The 14,100-nt window shown below is 37.7% G+C and overlaps 1 protein-coding gene and 1 pseudogene across 2 annotated transcripts; both read right to left on the minus strand.

Annotated features, from left to right (window-relative positions):
* Positions 1-2,175: 2,175 nt before the first annotated feature.
* LOC107648005 (uncharacterized) lies at positions 2,176-4,839 on the minus strand. Its single transcript, XM_088489412.1, has one exon. The coding sequence runs from the start codon at positions 4,837-4,839 to the stop codon at positions 2,176-2,178; it is 2,664 nt and encodes an 887-aa protein (XP_088345538.1).
* A 6,133-nt stretch (positions 4,840-10,972) lies between these two features.
* On the minus strand, positions 10,973-13,809 carry LOC107646359 (acyl transferase 4-like; annotated as a pseudogene). Its single transcript, XR_015885909.1, has 2 exons — positions 13,364-13,809; positions 10,973-11,965 (listed from the first exon to the last, which is right to left on the minus strand). The product of XR_015885909.1 is annotated as an acyl transferase 4-like (transcript).
* Positions 13,810-14,100: the final 291 nt, after the last annotated feature.

Raw genomic sequence — 14,100 nt, forward strand, 5'->3', positions numbered from 1 at the left:
AGCCAAATGGTATTTTAATGTAATTCGAACCAGGCTAGTTCGAACTGCATTTAGGAATAAATCGAACCAGGCCAGTTCGAATTAGGAAGAAAGAATTGTTGGTAAATCGAACCAGGCTGGTTCGAACTAGCAATGCATGTAATTCGAACCACACTAGTTCGAATTATTGGTAAATTAGGTTCTTCAAGTAATTCGAACCACCCTGGTTCGAATTACACTTAACCTGCGTTCTTAGTAATTCGAACCACCCTGGTTCGAATTACTAGTGATTGGGCTATATAAGGAGTTCGAATCAGCCTCATTCGAACTATTCTCAGCTTCCCCTACCCCACCAAATCTCAGAGAAAACGACCCAGATTCTCTCCGACAAAGACCTGAACGGAATACTCTGCTGATGGGGGACGATCCGGCACGGTTATATCGCTTGGACGGAGTCGCCCATATAGCTGGGGTCATCAACGAGGAGGTTAGTACGGATATAACTTTGTTCTACCAGTACATGTGTGTTAGTGGTTTTGCATGCGGGTTAGATGGTGGTTTATGTTAGTGGTTTATGTTAGTGGTTTTGCATGCGGTTTAGATGGTGGTTTAGTTGGTGGTTTATGTTAGTGGTTTATGTTAGTGGTTTATGTTAGCGGTTTATGTTAGCGGTTTATGTTGGTGGTTTATCTTAGTGGTTTATCTATGTGGTTTATGTAAGTGGTTTAAGTTAACGGTTTATGTTAGTGGTTTATGTTAGTGGTTTATGTTAGCGGTTTAGTTGTGGTTGTTTAATGTTAGATCTTTCATGTCAGTGGTTTATGCTGGTTTCTTATGTTAGTTGTTTATGCTAGTGGTACTCGTTCATGGAATTTTAAGCGCTTATATTTGGTACGATTTTTTGCTTTATCAATTATCGTGTTGATTATCTTTGTCACTGGTAATTAAGTTGGTTCTAATAATGCGGTTCATTTCTTCCGCAGCCTCAGCGATGCATCAGGAGCATGCGGCGGCAGCAGGGCATGGTCCTCGATGACAGATACGTTCCGTACCTGCAGATGGCTGGTCTTTACCATCTTGCAAGCGTGACTGGGGGTGGCTTGAGCGTGCTATGGAGGATGATGACGAGGCCGGCCCCGCTGGGGGTCGACGACGACGCCATCCTGGCAGAGGTAGAGGGCGTGCTGCGGTTCATGCCGCTGCACCTGACCCTGAGGACGATGACGATGATCAGCATGGGCCCGAGGGCGGGGATGGTGCAGGGACGGCTGCAGTTGTTGGTGTTAGTACCCAGGATGGGGTGCACGAAGGTGAGTGGTATGGCTTAGGGATGGGTGACGGGGCTGAGCCTAGTGACGCTGGACTTGGGTCGGGTCCTTTTGGATATTACTTTGTTGGAGTACCCACCGACGACCAGCCTCAGCAGGACGGTACTCCATGGGTTATTCCCGGATCACAGTGGCAGGACTTCCTTGGGGCAGATACGCTTGATGCGGACTTCGGCAGTCCACGGTTTCTAGAGGAGATTACGGCTATCATGCAGGAAGACGAGCCGGGCAGGAGGCGTCCTCAGACCCCTGGCACGCAGGCACCCTTAGATGTTGATCTGAACGAGCCTGCTACGACACCTGTTGGTGACCAGTTTGGTTTGGGAGGTACCCCACATTCCGCTTACACCGCTGCATCACAGTCTGTCGCCGGGCCGTCTGCCGCACCTGTCCATTTTACGCCACCCGCACAGCCTGCCCCGCATGAGGACGCAGATGAGATAGAGGATGAGGAGCCGTTTATCCGCAGAGGTCAGAGGCCACGGGTACCCCGTCGTTGTGGGACAGGCTCCCACTTGTTTAGATGATTTACTTTTCATGTATTTTGGACGTTAGGGTTCACTCATGTACCTGACCCATGTGGATTACTGTTGTTACTTTAGAGCTGTTTTTCCTTGTTATTTCTTCATCTTATTGTACTTAAAAATCTGGTATTTACCTAGTGGATTAGTGAATATGTATTATCATTGAATCATATAACACTTTAGTTATCAACTTTTGTATTCATGGGATTTCTAGCTATATTCAAATTCAGATGCAACTTTTTCATTACTAGAAGGTAAAAAGATCAACAGATTACATAAGTCATCTAACATAACATTTAAAAGGAAAAAAAAATCAATAAACACTAACAATAACAAGATCGCTACTACTGGCCCCCCGTGTGAGACGGTCCTCCAAGCTGTGGGCAACTCCTGCGGGTGTGTCCGGGTTGGCGACAAAGGCCACACCTCTTTGGCCGATTCGGATCTGCCTCGTCCATATTCGTCCGTATCCTAGTGGATCTCGGACGACCCTCTCTCGCACGCCTCTTGGCAGGGTCCGGGATCACGGTTGGCCCGTCGTAAGGTGGCCAGAAGCCCTCCGGTATCGGCGGTGTGAATCCCATCTGGTACACACGGAACACTGAACTAATCTGATACACGCTGTGAACATAAGAGGACCAGGTAACCCGTGAGTAGGCGCAGCAGGCAAGTGCGTGCTGGCACGGGAAATGAAGTGCCTGGAAGTACCCGCAGTCACAGGTCCGAGACGCAAGCGATACTCTGTAGGTACCCAATGAGAAAGAGCCCGTCGGAGTGGTCTCGGCTACGGTGAACTCGGAGTTATCCCGGTCATACAAAGTCACCGTGAAGCACCTCGCAGTCTTCAAGTTGGCCTCTATACACTTCACCAAGTACTGACTGAATTGCTGTCCGGTTCCCATCTGGGCCTCAGCCTCTCTCCCCTTGCGAACAAAGAGTTCCGCAAGCCTTCCATATGTTGCCTTCACCAAAGAGCATACAGGGAGGTTTCTGACACCCTTTAGGATTGAGTTCACACACTCCGAGATATTCGTCGTCATGTGACCGAATCTCCGTCCCTCGTCACGATGCTGAGTCCACAAGGAATAATCAATCCGGTTCGCCCACTCACACATCGCCGGGTCTTCAGACCGAAGAATATCAAACCAGTAATCAAACTCAACCTCGGTCTTGGCATATGCGGCATTCACTAGAAGCCTACATGCGTCCTTGCCCTTGAAGGTAAGGGCAAAATTAGCCGCTACGTGTCGAATGCAGAATGCACGGTATGCAGATGGAGGTAACCAACCTCCGTCCGGAGCCTCAAGCGCAGCCTTTATGCCGTTATGCCTGTCCGATATAACCAGAAGACCGGGCTGCGGTGTCACGTGCTGTCTAAGGTGGGAGAGAAAGAAAGACCAAGACTCTGCATTCTCACCTTCTACTAGTGCGAATGCAACGGGTAGAATGTTGGAGTTCCCGTCCTGTGCAATCTTGATGAGCAAAGTACCCCCGTACTTCCCATACAGATGGGTCCCGTCAATGCTAACTAGGGGCTTGCAATGGCGAAATGCCTGGATGAGCGGTGGAAACGTCCAGAAAAGTCTGTGGAAAAAAGCTTGAGACTCGTCTACTTGTCCACTAACTCGAACGGGGCTCGTCCGTAGGATTGCAACAGTACCGGGCATCGTCAACTGGACTCCCAAAACCCACCTGGGGAGCTCATTGTATGACTCATCCCAGTCACCGTATACGAGGGCAATTGCCTTCTGCTTCGCCATCCAGACCCTCCTGTAAGTCGGCCTAAACCCGAAGTGTGCTGTCGTGGCATTTAGGAGCACCTTGATGCTGACGGATGCATCAGCCCTAACCATTGGCATAACGAACGTGAAAATCACATGATAATCCAAGCTCCTGTGGTCACTCGAGATGGAGGTCGCAAGACAAGTGTGAGGTCCATTGTACCGCTTGACCTCCCAAATGCCCTTGCGCTTCCGCAGACTCAGTCGAATCAACCATGTGCACCCATTCCCAAACTCAGAACACTTGCCCACATAACGGCGATGATCAGACTCCACAACCTTGTACTGTACCCCTCGCCGGATGCTGTAAGTCTTCACACTTAACAGGGCCTCGTCTTTATCCTGAAATTGCTGACCAACCTGGAACTCTGTCAAACCAGCAGTCCCTTCAGCATCTCTAGCTCCGAATCCAACAGAGTGCCCTGAAACACCCTCTTGCCTCATGGCATCCAGGTCCAAAGAGGAAAAATGTGGTGGATACTGCTGTGTGCCAGAACTAGATCCACCGACCACCAATGCAGGCTCAGTCGCTCCAACCTCGTCGCCGCTGTCATCCTCAATCATATCCGGCTCGACGTCGTCCTCCTCTACATCACCCAACACTCCGTCTCCGACGCCAACCGGTGGAACTCCCTGTAAAGCGTTCGGCAGAATATCAACTGATCCTACCACATCGCCTACTCCATCATTCAGATCAACAGCAAAAGACGGGGAGGCGACTGGTTGGACCGCTGGCTCGTACACAGGGACGGACGAAGAAGCAACGGCAGGCCTGGAACTCGAACCGGCTGCCGCTGCTTCAGTGGTGGCATTCCGGTTCGAACCCCCTGAGCTGGATACCACATCAACCAACTTTGCCAACAACTCTGGTGTCCTCACCTCGGGAAACTGCCTCCGACATAGAAACATGACTTGCAGGTCCTCATCACTACCAATCGTGAAGCAATCATACTTCACGGTATCCTGCAAGACAGTGATTGGAATGCGATAGAAAAACTTCTTCACTCGCTTCGCACCTTCCAGACCAAGTTTAATCAGCACAGATCTAACAAGGTCATCATAGCTCGTCGTTGGTTTCACGACAATACAGAGAGGATCCTTATCTGTAAACTTCACACCGGAGCGAGTTTTCCTCTTTATGGATCCTCTGTGGTGAACCAAAATCACAAAACTCTCCTCACTAGCCATATTACACCCTCTATGAGAGCAACTCACGTTTAGAACCATATATATACTGCACTGTCTACCACTAAATCGAACCGGACTGGTTCGAATTCGGTTTGTATAATTCGAACCAGCCTGGTTCGAATTACTTGATGCAGCGTCTCCCCATATAATTCGAACCAGCTTGGTTCGAATTATGTGCAACAGTTTCCTCGCCTGTAATTCGAACCACCCTGGTTCGATTTACTTCAATCAATTTCTCTCTTAGTAATTCGAACCACCCTGGTTCGAATTACTCATGAATAGAGTTCGAACCATACTGGTTCGAATTATATAAATATAGGGTTTGGCTCATTGCAGAAACGAATTTCACTTTGGCTCATTTAGGTAATTTGCAACTTTCCTTGGTTTATTCTAGTTTTTTGCCCTAAAATTATCATATTGCCTTAAGTTATTTTTTCTTAATAATTTTTTCTTCTTTTAATTTATGTAAATTGTTACCGGATATAAGATATTTAAAATTGTTCAAAATACCATGTAACGTACAAAAATTTAGTAATTCTAATTTTTAATGCGAGAAAGTCTGGGGTAGCAATTTTATTAAAATCTAACCGGCATTAATCTGTAAAAAAAAAGTAAACAGTTTTATACCATTATATGTAATCTCACACTATTAAAAATATTAATAATAATTAATTAATGACTACAAATTACAAAATATACTGCCCTTAACACTCTTCTTTTAATCCATTAAGCTATTAAATTTCTATAGGACAGTGGATATTAGATTTTTTGGTATTATAAATAGATAGACAGATATAATACAATTGTAATTTTTACCTCAACTCAAAGTGTTAATATAGAATCAAAATTTAAGAAATGTAAACCTAACTCGTAAATTTTAAATATATATAATTTGATGACATAAATTAATTTAAATAAATAAAAAAATGTGAATCTTAAATAAACCAAATTACTAGAAATAAACAATTAAAATCTCAAGTAAATCATTTAAAGGATGATTTTTGTAAAAATTACATGGATGGTATCTATGTAACTTTTACTCCACGTCCTACATCTTCGCTTGTTTTACACGTACTTCTTATAACCTAGATAACGAATCCTTATTTTGCATTATCAATATTTCTCAACGTAAACTTTTTCATACAACGTAAGCTTCTTTCACGTTCTTCTTCTTCTTCTTCTTCTTTAACCTAATTAAATTCGTTGTTCTCCTCTTTCATGTTTTTCTTCTTTGCATTATGGATCTGGATTGATTCAACGCAATTATCTTCGTTGTTCATCTTCTTTTTCATTTTCTTCTTCGATCTACACTTTTGAATTGAAACAATGAATGAATCAACTTCAAATTAATTGAATGAGTGCAATTTTGATGATTCTTCTCAAACGCATCAATTTGATGAGGTTTGGATTATTGAATTCTGAATCGAATTTAATGGAATGAAATTTCTAATTTTATTTGAAGTGAATTGAATGGACTGAGGTGATCTACATCTGAATTGAATTCAATTGAATTGATAATATGTAACTGTGAGTAATTGTGAGTGTCAGTAATTGTGAGTAACTCTGAGTAAATGTGAGTAACTTTTCGGTTCGGTAAGTATTAAAGAGGTGGTTCATCACTTTCATGTTTTCGGTTCGATCCGCAGAAAGGAGTCTAACAAAAATTAGACCAATATGTTCTGTTTTCTTCCCTAAGCACTATATAATTGTTTCACCATAAGTAAGATTTTGGTTCACCATAACTAAGATTTCGGTTCACCATGAGTACTGTGTTCGGTTCACCATGAGTACTGTGTTCGGTTCATTCTGCACTATTCAAAACTCTTCTTCCTCACCTTCTACTGCTTCTTCACCAGAGAGAGAATGAGGAAAAGAAAAAAAAAATATAGCAGCAACAACAACAAAAGAATGATGATAGGGTTTCAGGGTTTAGGGTTTATGGGTTCAGGGTTCAGTATACTGGGGTTCAGTGTGTTTTAAACTTTCGGTTTGTCCCGTGTATTAATTTCGGTTCACCGTGTTCATGGTTGACAGTTTAGAGCTTAAGAGTCTAGGGTTTAGGGTTCAGGGTTCAGGGTTTTAGGGGTTAGGTTTAGGGTAGGGTTTAGGGTTTACGATAGGGTTCAGGGTTTAGGGTTTAGGGTTTAGCATTTAGGGTTCAGATTTCAGTGTTCAGGGTTCGGGTTTAGGGTTTAGGGTTTAGCGTTCAGGGTTTAGAGTTCAGAGTTCAGGGTTCGGGTTCACGGTTTAGGGTTTAGGGTTTAGGTTTTACGGTGTAGGATTTAGGGTTTAGGTTTTAGGGTTTTAGGGATTTAGGGTTTATGGGTTCAAGGTTCAGTGTTCAGTGTTCAGGGTTCTGATTTTAGTGTTTAGAGTTTAGGGGTTCATAATTTTTTGGTAAACAGGAGAGCGATTTGGATTACTCTTCTGAAACAAATCAAACTGACAAAGTTTGGATTATTCAATTTTGAATCAAATTGAATGGAATGCAATTGCTAATTTGAATTGAATTAAATGGACGGAGGTGTACTGAATTGAATTGAATTGAATTGATAATATGTAAATTGTATGCAGAGTTATTTGAATTTGATTTTATATAATGGATTATGTTTCGTTCACTCAATACTATACAATTGTGTTGTTTTCGGTTCACCATGAGTACCGATTCACCATGATTACTGTGTTCGGTTCATTTTGCAGAAAGCTGTTTGAATTTGATTTTATATAATGGATTATGTTTTCGGTTCACCATGAGTACTGTGTTCGGTTCATTCTGCAGAAAGCTGTTTGAATTTGATTTTATATAATGGATTATGTTTCGTTCACTTAGTACTATACAATTGTATTGTTTTCGGTTTACCATGAGTACTGTGTTCGGTTCATCATGAGTACTACTTCTTCACCAGAGAGAAGGAGGAAAAGACAAAAAATACAGTAGCAACAATAACAAAAGAATGACGATAAGGAGAAAACACGTGAAGAAAAAGGAACGCGAAAAAGGAGGAGAACGAGGAACGCGAAGAAGAAGGCGAATAAAAAGAAGACGCTCCGTGCGTAAACGAGCGTTAAAAGAAGAAGAAGAAGAAGTGCGGGAGAAGAAAAAGAAGTGTGAGGGAGAAGAAGCGTGGGACGATTTCGTGTGTATTGAGCGCGTGTATTTCACGTTTCATTTAATGGTATTGGGTTTTGTTTTTGTGTTGGGCCAACTTTATTACATGGTTACATGGATGTGTAGCATCCATATATATATAAACTAGGTTAGAGTAAGATTGTAAGAAAACAAGGCAACAAGCAACCAGATATTCAATAGAACTAGCAAAAATAAACCTATCGATAAGGAGCATAGAAGAATCTGCAAAGCCAACGGCAGCAACAACAACAACACAGCAGCGAGAAGAGAAATGAAAGGAGAGATTGAGAGAGAAGCAGGACAGGCAGAGTACTGACAGAGGAGAAGAGAGGAGAGCGATCAAGATGGTGCGAGACTGGGAGAGGTTGAGCCACCGCTACGGCGCCAGCAGCACATAGGAGAGAATGGAGGCATGAAGCTGAACACACATAAACCTAGGGTTCAAGCCTGGCGATTTGGCGTGCTTAACACTGCTTCTCTGAGACGCAGAGCAAGAACGTGACGAAAGGGAGGAATAGAATGAGAATCGATTTTGCGATTCTAACTACCTTTTAAAAACCCTCAGAAAACTGACCTACTGTTAAACTCTTGGGGCACTGGGCACTAGAATGAAGTTGGAGCAAGGAAGCATAAAATACGTCCGCCTTACTCAGAGTCTCATGCCTTTCCTTTTCCACAACAATGACATCTGCATTTTTAATTGTGGATAGACCATGTGCCACAACTCTCTCTGACTCTGCATCCAATGCACTGTGGCCAGTGGCTTCATCCAGTTGCAATATTTGATTAAAATGCATTTTCATCATGTTGATACTAACATGAAATAGAGTTTGAAATAAGGGTGAATGGAGGGTCAAACATAGTATTTAGAGAAGGAGGCTTCTAATGATTAACAATGTCACTCTGATATGTTTAATCAGATTAAGTGGTGCTAAAAGAGTTAATACTAAGTACCCTTAAAACATCTGAGAATGATGTCTTGCCATCCTTCACAAATCTAGCTCCAGCATAGAAACAGGTTGCATAGACACAGTGGAGAAAGAAAAATGAAACCCCAAATCCTATTCCACTGATCAAGCCTTTTCTTTTTCCTTTTTCCATTAGACCTTCATATTTCTTTCTGTATAGCTTCATAACTGTTTCTTCAGCACAGAAAGATGCTACTGTTCTTATACTTCCAACTGCATCATGAGCAACCTGGCTTGCTTCCTCATACATCCGATGCATTAAATTTGCATATTATTATATACAATCCCGCTAAGTTACCAACAACATTTCTGCCAACATCTGCCAACTCTTATTTATAAGTGTGTTTAATGGAAGTGTCTTTGTGAATGTATTGTGGATGTGTCTAATAAAAATGTCTTTTTTATAGCTGTGTTTAATAGAAATGTCTTTATAGATATATTTTTTGGATGTATTTCTTTATATATGTGTTTAAAATATAATAATTAATCATTATTGGCAATAAGTTGGCAGATAATATATTAATACCTGAACTTTTCTTATTATATATATAGATATAGAATTACTCATATAGCATTATGGTATAAGAAAGGTTTAATTCTTAAACTGTTTCTTTAACAACCAATACTAATATCCTCCATAAAAAGTAAAAAATGCGGTGTTTTCTAAAAATTAAGCAGCGCTTTTATTTAAAAAATATTTAATGAAGAACCAAAAACAACTTTTGAAGAAATCACAACTCTTCGACACAACAATATAATAATAAACTCACTCAAAGAATTGGCCACGTAACCAAAACAAGGTCCAAGCAAAGGACCTACATTCATCCTTCCATTTGAATCAATTTGTCAACTCTCCTTTAAGAATAGACAAAGCTAGAATAGAAAGACGAAAGTGAAGCAGAAGCAAGGTATATATATCAGAGTACGTATGTAGTAGGATTTAACCGAATGTACAATTTAATTATAAAAAAAATACTATTCATACATATCAGTTATTAAAATCTATCGTTATATATTTATATATAATTTAATTTATTTTTACTCAGGAACGGATCCTGAAATATTATCATAGGAGGCCAATAACACATATAATATTAAAAATTATGTAAAAAATTATATAATATAAGATGTATTACAAAAATATACCGATAGAGAATATATTTTAAAGTACAAAAAATATGTGGATATTTTTTACTAACGAAGTGATCGATTCTTCGTATCATAAAATTCATCGATAATAGAATTTGTGTCAAATTTTTCAACCATTTTCTTTTTAATATAATAAAGATAATTAGCAAGAAATTCATCTTTCATTTTGTTTCTTAGTTATTTTTCACAATATTCATAGTTAAAAAATCTCTTAATTGTAGCAGTTGAAACAGAGAGAATTAATATCAAATGAATAAAAAATGATGGTCACAAAAAAAAAGAATTCACTTTATGAGATTTAAAATTTTTTATTTAATTAAAAATATTAGTAATAATATCTTTTTCAGTTTTTTAAATATTATTACTTACTTTTTAAATATTAAAAATTATTAATATTTAAATTAGACTGAACTTTTATTTATACTAGACTAAATACTAAATAATTTTTTTTAAATTAAATATGCATAATAACTTATTATTATTAATTTTTTTTAAAAAAAGATAGGGTCGAGGCCTCCACTCGCCTCTTATGTCCTCCCTGTTTTTATTGTATATTTTAATATATATTTTATAATAATACTAATTTTAATATTTTAATATATATAATATTTTTTTATTGAAGATAAAAAGACTCGAATACAATATCTTAAATGAATATGAAAAGACTATGCCATTTGAGTTATAACTCATTAATTAATATATATAATATTATTATTTAATTATTTTCAGAACATGCATTTTTACCATATTAACTATATTATAAATATACTAAAAATAATTACTAAAATTAATTATTAATATAAAATATATATTAAAATATAAAATATATCTTAAAAATAAATTAAATAATATATATTTATATATATTAACTATTTTTATGTTTAGTATAAATGATATATTTTTATTTCATGGGATCACGTAAACACTAAATAGGCAAAGACCTTAGCATATGCATTATTGATTGAGAGATATTAAAAAAGAGCTTATAATAATAATAGTAAAAATAATAATAATAATAATAATAATAATAATAATAATAATAATAATAATAATAATAATAATCCATGAGAGCATGCATTTGATGGAGGAAGGGATGGCGATGATCTTGTTCAACGCACCACGTCATCAAACGAATTCCTTTGTTTGGGAGGAGGGTGAGAGGCATGTACCCCACAATTCCTACGGGGATTATGCTTGACCCTTGTATGGGCACCACGTGTACCGGTGGACCCCACCCGAAGTCAACTTGGTTGAATCCCAGCCTCCCCCACTCCGATATGAAGAGCGTCCTGTAGCTCAAAGGAGGGGCAAAAGGGTCATCCCAACAGTCACCCTTCAAATACTTGCCAAACTCGGACGGTAATTTGGTCTTTGCATCTTGTATCATTTTCACCACATCGAAGAGCGACGCGTCTCTGAGCGACTCGTAGGAAGCGGTGATCGTCACTGGGAAGAAACAGTTGCCGTAGAAGCCAGCGGGGAGAGGAGGGTCCAAGATTTGACGGCAGTTAGCGAAGAACACAAGCTTCAGCTCGGCGTTGGATTCGAAATCAATGGCTCTTGCTCTGCTTGTCCATAATCCCGCGGCTACGATTTCGAAGGAAGAGCAAGCGAGTCCGGTGAGCCGCTGAAAGTCTTGCTTGAGGTTGTTGATTCGATGCATGGGGATGTCTACGGTAGCGTGTTCTAGCTTGTAGCTTGGCATGGTTGGTGGTAGTTTAGGGAGTGGAGGTGGCGACGGTGATGGTGGTGGTGAGGGAGCGAAGTGTCTGTGCCAGAGCGGTTCAATGGTGGGGTTGTGAAGACCTCTAGCTAGCTCCCCTACGGCGTTGAGAAATTGAGCAGCACCAAGGCCATCGCATATGGTGTGGCAGAATACGAGGCCTATCACAAATCCTCCACATCCAAATTGTGTCACCTGATCATAAGATGCATGAAAAATCATTCAATCTAACGGGCAACCAAAATCAAAACAAAAAACTACCCGCCCACAAAAAATTTGCCACTAAATTAGTTATGGAGCATGTTTATAAAAAAAAAATGAGAAAGCCTACAGCACCTTTATTAAAAGGAAAAGTTTAAATTTTGGTGTTTTCTGACCGGCACTTAATCATCAAAAGAAAAGTGAGTGATTTCTCATCATTGGATGTAATCTCACACTATTAAAAATACTATTGATGGCCAATTAATGATTATAAAATACCAAAATTGTTAGCCCCTAGCATTACCATTATTAAAATTTAGTTAGTACTTAATTATTAGATGTTATTTCACATTATTAAAAATATTAATAATAGTTAATTGATGACTACATATCACAAATTCTGCTAATTCCTAGTACTCCTTTTTTAGAAGTTATAATCTTATTATATTTCATATTTTAATATATGTTATATATACATCACTAATTTAATAACTAATTTTTATGTACAACAAATATGTATATAATAGAAGTTAGTTAATGTTATATCTAATTAATGACTCAAAATAAATTAAAGACTTTTATTAATATTAATATTTTTATACTTTTAAAATTTATGATTTGTTATTTAAAATTTAATATTTAAGATTTAAAAAATAATGTTTTTTCCAAGTGTTAGGCCAAAATTATTGTTGGTCATGTATTGGTCAACTTGAATAATAAAATCTTTTTTAAAAGTAATTAGGGACTAATTTTAGTATACGAATATTATTTTTAAAGATTTTTTAATGAGTTTAAAAAAATTTTAAAAGTAAAAATAAAAATATTAAAAAAATAAAATATACATTTTTTAGAAATTATAATTTTTTTTAAATATTTTAATATAATAAATAAATAAATAATATTTTTATATAAAATATTTAAACATTAAATTTTTTTTTATTTTTTTAAAAAATTATTTTAAAAAATTATTTTTTTAAAAACTTGTCCAAAAAATCCGTTATGTATTTGTATAAATATATGTGATATTTATTTTGTACCTTATATATTTTAACATATATTATATATACATAATTAATTTGATAATTGATTTTTTGTGTACAATTAATATGTTTATAATAAAAATTAGTTCATATTATATATCAAGATTAGGTTATATCTGATTAATGACTCGGAATAAAATTAAAACTTATTAATATTAATATTTTTACACTATTAGAATTTATAAATCTGTATTTAAAATTTAAAATTTAATACTTAATTAAAATTTAAAAAATATTTTTTTTTCCAAGTGTTAGGCCAAAAATATTGTTGGTCATGTATTGGTGAACTTGAATAATCAAAATCTTTTATTAGTTAACTAACTAAAGTTTATCAAATCAAAGACATATATACCTGCATTTTGACAAGGGGGTCAATGCCTTCGGTTTGAGGAACATCATCAGGAAGAAGATGATCATACGGAATAGACTGAATGTCATCAAAGAAATGAAGAGATTGAAGAGTGCAATCAGTAGAAGCCTCAACAAACCAGGCACCGTCCCCGGAGCATTGAACTTGGAGGCACCCTGCTTCATCATTTTGTTCCGATTTGTGAATGAGGCGCCCAGCAAGAGGGTATAAGGAACCAATGCTCTAGACAAGGCTTCTCTTATGACACTTGCAGCTTCAGGGCCATGGCTGAACACATGCAACGTTCTGGCATCGCACCTTAGAACAGGTATCTTATCGATCAATGATAGGTCTAGTGTGGTCAATGGTGTCTCTTCAGCTGGCTTAACGACACTACGTTTTGTTCTTATCACACACATGGTGCGATGCCCATCATGCTAACTAGAAAGGTTGCTATGGAGATCCAATTTTTGGCATATCAATATGAATTCTAATGTTTATTTATAATTGATCAAATCTTTATACTGGAATATTTTTCTATTTCAGGTTCTTGGCTTTTAAGTCTGAACTTTTTGTTTGGTGGATTAAGTACAAAACTGCACTCCTCCGCCAAGCATTTTTAATTTTTTATTCTTCTTATTCTTGTTATTATTACTAGTTATATTAGATATCCAAAAATATTATTATTTTTTATTTTGTTTAACAATAATTTGCATTTATATTTACAGATATTTTACATA

Source organism: Arachis ipaensis, chromosome B6, assembly GCF_059453495.1.
Source record: "Arachis ipaensis isolate K30076 ecotype BB chromosome B6, ASM5945349v1, whole genome shotgun sequence".
Lineage (NCBI taxonomy): Eukaryota > Viridiplantae > Streptophyta > Magnoliopsida > Fabales > Fabaceae > Arachis > Arachis ipaensis.

Excerpts from the sequence above, each read along its gene's own strand:
- LOC107648005 (XM_088489412.1), bottom strand. The coding sequence starts at position 4,839 with ATGGTTCTAAACGTGAGTTGCTCTCATAGAGGGTGTAATATGGCTAGT.